Source organism: Larimichthys crocea, chromosome VIII (genome assembly GCF_000972845.2).
Source record: "Larimichthys crocea isolate SSNF chromosome VIII, L_crocea_2.0, whole genome shotgun sequence".
NCBI classification, from domain to species: Eukaryota; Metazoa; Chordata; class Actinopteri; family Sciaenidae; genus Larimichthys; species Larimichthys crocea.
The window spans coordinates 6,310,027-6,317,640 of NC_040018.1; the positions used below are offsets into that span (position 1 = coordinate 6,310,027).

The 7,614-nt window shown below is 43.2% G+C and overlaps 1 protein-coding gene across 1 annotated transcript in view; it reads right to left on the reverse strand.

The window, feature by feature from the left end:
* Positions 1 to 3,032: 3,032 nt before the first annotated feature.
* The window catches only part of slc6a5 (solute carrier family 6 member 5), a 23,175-nt gene continuing 18,593 nt past the window's right edge, over positions 3,033 to 7,614 (reverse strand). Inside the window, 1 exon segment of the mRNA XM_027281059.1 lies at positions 3,033 to 4,446. Coding sequence (XP_027136860.1) covers positions 4,291 to 4,446 — 156 coding nt within the window. The 3' untranslated portion in view covers positions 3,033 to 4,290.

Below are 7,614 nucleotides of genomic sequence, written 5' to 3' on the forward strand. Positions count from 1 at the left end.
TTTTCCAGTGAACAACAAACAGTATGTAACGTTTTTACAAAGCTGCGACGCCTTCAGTTATTTAGCAGCTGAATAAAGAAGCTGATTGACGGGTCACAGAGGGGATTTATTGTCTTAACCTAGTTTCCTTGTTGTTATTGTTTCGAGCTCCATTTACACAGCGGGAGTCTGTCTGAAAGAAACGTGACAACAAAGAAAACAATAACATTTATTTATTGATTCATAGGTTATACATTTCATGATATAATAGCGATATATTATTATTGGCAAAGATACTATAATCCAATTGCATTTCTATACATAAATACAAAATCTGAGGTAGGGCCTCAAAGATTGATGACATTGAAAATAAATAAATGCATTTCACATATATGATATATATTTTCTGTCTTTTTTTTGTTTGTTTGTTTGTTTTTCTCACACCGATTTTTAAAACATATTTGTTATATATCTAGTTCTCTACTTTGAAAATCAAAGGATGTCATGAGCTGTTGGAGGCACATATCTATATCCATAGGCAGCAGTACCTCACGTAGAACACACGGGAATATATGACATTACTCAAGTAATTAGAAATTTAACCTATGCATTCCATAGGTCAGACAATAAAGTGCCAAAAAGACACAACAGACATAACAATAGGAATACTTTTACCATATGAGACAGACGATAAGCTATTCTGTGGTGTTATTTTTGAAATACATACAATATTATACCATTAGAGGACATCTATAAGGCCAATGGTTACCTGAAGATGTTTTGTAACGTATTGGCAAACATCGAGGAACACTACATGGGATATGAATGGCAGTATCACAACCTCCTATACGCAGATGACACGTTCCTTTATTCTTCTTAAGTTTGTTTTCACTACAACCCTAGTTAAAGTACTCTTTCTTTGGTTACCTATACTGCCCAAAGTTGACTTGAAGGCAAAGCGAATTGACAGTTACTTTTTCTGTTTTTTTTTTTTCTTCTTTCTTCTCCGTGAGAAGGAGAACAGCAACCCTCTGTTTCTTAACATTCATGTAGAACAAAAAGCTCCCTAACATAAACATGCACGGACTTATACTATTGAGAGAGAAAAGACAAGGATTACTATATGGACATTGAGTTACAGCAACACAAACTGCACATGCAAGCTCTTCAGTGTTATATTTTATGAAGCAAAGTGGTTTTTAACTGAACCCTAAGCCATTTTTCTTTTTCCCCTGGAAACTAAAGCAGAGAAGCCCAGTCGAAATGGAAACACAGGGACACGAAACACAAAACTCGTAGCTATTTTTCTGTGGCCCTAACGAAAATTATTAAAATCTACCTCAGGGCATAGAAAGGCTTTTATCATTCAAGTCTACTGTCCACTACGTCCAACGCATGATTTTAAATTTCAAACTGCTCCTTCAGCCACCCCTGCTCTCGAGTGAGTAAGTGTTTGCCGTGGGATTTTTTATGGAGTATATTGTTGTAACCGGCTCGAGTTCACAATCGGTGGTCTAAGATCCTCACACATGTCAGAAGAGAGACAGAGGACCATCGGGCTGAGCATCCTTGGAAAAAAAGAAATGCAAATCTCCTCTGCTTCTTTCAGCGATCTACTCTGAGACTGGCCATGCAAACATCTGATTGACAGTTAAGTGGAGTTCAGTAAAACTAATACAGACACACGCGCGCACACAGGCATACAGACATACGTTACTATCACATTTGAACAAACAGAGCTAAATACACTAAGTCTTAACAAAAGCCACACTGTGGAGCAAGCAAACTATTCAACAACAGGGCTTTTGTGCTCATCGATTGATTATGTTTTATTTTCAAACCGTACAACCTCTTAAAATCATATCTGTGCTATTTTCCTGTCACAATTATATAAAGACATGGCTTAGAGAAATATTCAGAACCACTGAGCAACTGTTATTGCATCCATACCTGCAACCTCTATTTAAAACACCTAAGCCACTCAACAAGTAAATTCCTGAAGTGTTGAAAGCATAATAATGAAAGCCAATCGGGACTTTGCCTCAACATGAAAATGCATACCCGACTGGTCAAAAGAGTGGAAAGGACTAATTGCTTCTGAGTGGATACATGTTGTCACTTTGTAGGTAATTGGTTCGCAGAAATGGACCACAAATGGACCACAGTGTGACAAAATCTCCGAAAAGTCAACAAACTGGCTGAAGAGGCGATTAAACTTCATTACAAGGCATTTGAAATTAGATTTTTTTTCCCCCAATAATCTTGATTAATTGTTGTTTTCCATCTAACTATGTTCTAAATAGAATGAAAAGCAAAATACTTGATTTTTTTAGCACTGCGCACAGTTGGTCAAAACAGGTTAAGTCACTAGTATGCCCTGTATTATCATCGCAAGGCGCATTTGAGCAACGACGGCAAGCAGAAAGCAAAGCGATGCTGCATCGAGATCATCAGGAAGTTGATTCTGATCCTTTTTTTTGCAACACACTTCCAGACTTGTTTCCAATACAAGTGTAGCATTAGGATGGCTCTACTCTCTGTTTCCTATGCACTGAATGCTATTATTCCTACAACTACCGGAGTAGTGTGATGGAATCGAGTATACCTGAGACCCTGTTTTCATGAGGACACACAGAGAAGCAAGAGGCATAAAGTCTGAAATGGCAAAGAGGTCTCCGGAGCTCTACCACAAACATCAAGAGACAAAGTACACTTCCAGGAAAAAGAAGGAGGCCATTTTCTTCTAGTCTAATCATCATCTACTCACACATAGCAGCTGCTCCTAACATTGTTGAGGACGCGACAACACACACACTAACGACTTGAAGATATATTTATAGAAGAAGTGTACACTTTGTACAAGATATTACACAGCTATCAAGAGAAGTGGCTCTGAGAAACATGAAAACACACACACTCACACACTCTCAATCTCTGTCTTTGCAAACTTTCTCCTCTGCTGGAGGATATACATATATTACTGTATATGTATGTGTGTGTATATATATATATATATATATATATATTTATACTAAAAATGGTTTTCACAGATGGGCTCGACAAGTTCACAACACACACGGCGATAAATGCACCATCTAAAATATACACGCAAAGTGACTACCAGGTCGACGTAAAAAGGTTAAATGGCCACGTTTCCGCCTGCTAAAAGGAAGGATAGACTACTCTAGTGGTTTCCTACGTTAGGAATGTGCTACTTTACATTCTAAGATAATACAATAGAGGAGAACAGTAATACGGCTTAATAAATAGACAAAGAGAGAGAGGGTATCACAAATGGTCCCTCGGCTTCAGAGAGAGGAAAAAACAGACCCTAGCTTCTATCATACTGCAGAGTCATCCAGGCCAAAGTGTATCTAGTGAGAGTGGTAATCAGGATGCATTCGCTACTCTACTGGGACGTAGGAGGCACAAATTGCAAATCTTGTAATCTATTTTTGACAAAGCCAGAGCGACTGAGCAATAACTAGTGGGAATATATACGGCTTGATAGGAACAAAATGTGATAGCAGTGCATACTATGTTTATTTTTCTTTTTTTTCTTTCTTTCTTTCTTTCTTTCATTCTTTCTTTATTTCTTTCCTCTTTTCTTTCTTCCTTTCTTTCTTTCTTTCTTTCCAGAGGCAGTTTGATATTATTTGTATTGCCGATGGAATTTTGTACACAGATGGAACGAAACACAGATCCCCGTCGAGCACGTTGAACCGTTGTTTCTCTGTCGCTCAATTTTCTTTTTGTTTTCTTGCGTCTGCTTGCACCAGGATGATTCATTATCTCTACACACAAATATGATGGCACACACACACACACACGTATGAACACACACACACACACACACACACGACTCCATAGGGAGCAGCTATGGTGAGTCTAATATTGCGAGTGCAGTCTGAGCTGTGTCATTTTATGACACAATTTTTCTCTTGGAATAAAGATCCCTGGGAAGGGTTCTGAAGTAATCAGTGGTCATGTGTGGGAGGCAATGACAGCCCATTTACCGACTATGAAGCAGCAGTGGAGGAGTACACTCCACCTGGGCAGCCACTCCTCCCTGACAGAAAGAGAGGAAGTGGTGGAAAAGAGGGCATAAGGAAGAGGAAATCCACGTCCACGATACAGAGGAGGAAGACGGGAAGCAAAGAGGGTGACATACGGTGAGGAGAAAGACAGAGACGAGGAGGAGGAGGAGGAGGAGGAGGAGGGAGAAGAAGAGGTGGAAGTCGCCCCGCCTCCCAGTACCCCCTGTAGGGGGGTTGGAGGTGGTGGGTGTGGTGTGCTTGCCGGGGTCAGCTGCTACTGGTAGGAGCCGAGCTGAAAGTCCTTGGGGGGCAGTTTGAGGCCCAGGGAGTTAGTTCCCAGAGGGTCGATCATGTTCTTGTACCGTTCTCCACGGTGCTTCATCAGGAAAGGACCCCAGTCGGGCTGAGGGGAGCAGACCAGCTTCAGACGCTGCAAGAGGAGAGGCAACACAATGCAGGTTCATACAGGCAGAGCAGATGCATCAAGTCATATCTGTAGTGGGGGATGGGGCATGGGGTTGTGCTCAAGAGTAGCTTTCTTGCTAAAGCTCCTATGTGTAGAATAGTGTGTATTTCTGTTTGCAACAGTATCTGGCAATCTGGCAGTCATCTGAACTGAAGAAATAGAAAGTTTAAACAATAAAAGATATTGTGTAGGCATCAGAAATTAGGTGGAAGTGGATGAAAACAGGAATGTTTGGACCATGAGCTTCTCATTCCCCCCAGCATACTCACACATGGATAGCAGAGAGATACCATCAGGTACATCTGGGGTTCAGTGGACACACATTTGAACCAAACAATCTTGCGATTAATGGATGACCTTCCTCGCATAGAGTGGATATTTTGGTTCTAGTATTACTTTGAATTCTATGTTCAGCAGTGGACTGACCTCAAATATTAAATATATGGGTTCAGTTTGTAAAGCTGAGGGTGGTGAAACATCCATTAAATGTAGGGTTAAGGGTTAGCTCCCTGGCACCTTTTGTCCATGTGTCCGCAACTGAGCACAAAAAAACTCACTGCAACAACCCTGTTTGCTTCTTTCAGCAAGGCCATTCTCTTGAAGTTGTAAGAAAATGTGTGGGTGAATGAAAGGCAGTGCTTTAGATAAAAAAGTGCTGTATACTGTAAAATCAGTCCACTTATAATTAATGTCAAACTGTTCATGGGTGTGTCATTATATACATGTCATTTTGATCATACTGATATGCCCGCTTATATCTCGTTACTGCAGAGAACTTTTTAATAACGGGTTATGTCTACTCTTGTGACCCTGAGATGATGTAAAGGATAATTTGATGCCTCTAAAAAAAAAAAACAACCTCAAATTTAAAAAATGCAAAGAAACCAACATGTGCTTTTTTACCCAAAAGACTTCTTTCTTCTGTGAAGCTTCACTAACTGCAACACAACACATTGTATACAGCAGTGGTCTTCAACCAGGGGTGCATGACCCCTAGGGGGTCCACAGAGGTACTGCAGGGGGCCGTCAATTTTTGCCATAATAATGACAATGACAATTTTCACCAAAATAATGGTCTACATTCTAAGATATACAATAGAGGAGAACAGTAATAAGGCTTAATAAATAGACAAACTGGAAGGAATAAGAGACGATACGGGGTAATCAACAAAAAATTGGGCGGAGGCGGCAATCATCCCCTCACGCGTCGGGCGCGCGAGCCGGGGCCGCGCCAGGATGCAGGACATTACCACTCCACAACTGAGCCGACGTATTCGGCTGTTGGAGTCCGGCTAACCCTCGCCTGTACGCATGAGACGCGAACGAAGGGAGCGGCACAGCGGGGGCGTGCCCACGTCCCGAGGCAGCCGAGGCCAGCCGCAGATCTTAAGCAAGAGGGAGAGGACGGTAAGAGGATGTTGCAGGCGCGTAGCTAAGGCGGGCTGCGGAACTAGGAGGCACAAAGGATTGCAAATCTTGTAGAGAGTGGGACAAACCAGAGCGACGGAGCAATAACTAGTGGGAATATATACGCTTTGATAGAACAAAAATGTTGATAGCAGGGGCATACAATGTTTGATTTTTCGGGTTTGTCTTTCTGGCTGAGGGAAGGACGGATAGGAGGGGGAGGGGGGAAGGACGAGGGAGGGGAGGAAGGGAGGGAAAGAGGGAAGGGGGAGAGGAGGGGGAGGGAAGAGGGAGGGGGGGAAAAGAGGGAAAGAAAAAAGAGAAAAGGAGAGCAGTTGAAACGGTGTGCTCTGGCGAGCAAGGGGCTTTGTGGGTTCGTGAGGCGGAGGGAAAAGGAGGAGAAGGTATGCGAAAAACAAATAGGAGGGAAAACACACACCACAAACATGAAAAAACCGATAGACACACACAACACAAACAACGACATGAGGGGAGCAGCTATGGGGAGTCTAATAGGCGAGTGCAGTAGAGGCGTGTCATTATGACACAATTCTCTTGGATAAAGATCCCTGGGAAGGGTTCTGAAGTAATCAGTGGTCATGTGTGGGAGGCAGACAGCCCATTTACCGACTATGAAGAGCAGTGGAGGAGTACACTCCACCTGGGCAGCCACCTCCTTTGACAGAAAGAGAGGAAGTGGTGGAAAAGAGGGCATAAGGAAGAGGAAATCACGTCCACGACAGAGGAGGAAGACGGGAAGCAAAGAGGGTGACAAACGGTGAGGAGAAGACAGAGACGAGGAGGAGGAGGAGGAGAGGAGGAGGGAGAAGAGGTGGAAGTCGCCCCGCCTCCCGGTACCCCCTGTAGGGGGTTGGAGGTGGGGGGTTGGTGTGCTTGCCGGGGTCAGCTGCTACTGGTAGGAGCCGAGCTGAAAGTCCTTGGGGGGCAGTTTGAGGCCAGGGAGTTAGTTCCCAGAGGGTCGATCATGTTCTTGTACCGTTCTCCACGGTGCTTCATCAGGAAAGGACCCCAGTCGGGCTGAGGGGAGCAGACCAGCTTCAGACGCTGCAAGAGGAGAGGCAACACAATGCAGGTTCATACAGGCGAGCAGATACATCAAGTCATATCTGTAGTGGGGGATGGGCACGGGTTGTGGCTCAAGAGTAGCTTTCTTGCAAAGCTCCTGTGTGACAATAGTGTGATTTCTGTTTGCAACAGTATCTGATCTGGCAGCATCTGAACTGAAGAAAGAAAGTTTAAAACAATAAAGATATTGTTGAGGCATCAGAAATTAGGTGGAAGTGGGAAAAACAGGAATGTTTGGACCATGAGCTCTCTCATTCCCCCCAGCATACCCACACATGGATAGCAGAGAGATACCATCAGGTACATCTGGGGTTCAGTGGACACACATTTGAACCAAACAATCTTGCGATTAATGGATGACCTCCTCGCATAGAGTGGATATTTTGGTTCTAGTATACTTTGAATTCTATGTTCAGCAGTGGACGTGACCTCAAATATTAAAATATGGGTCAGTTGTAAAGCTGAGGGTGGTGAAACATCCATTAAATGTAGGGTTGAAGGTTAGCTCCTGGCACCTTTTGTCCATGTGTCCGCAACTGAGCACAAAAAACTCACTGCAACAACCCTGTTTGCTTCTTTCAGCAAGGCCATTCTCTTGAAGTTGTAAGAAAATGTGTGGGTGAATGAAAGGCAGTGCTT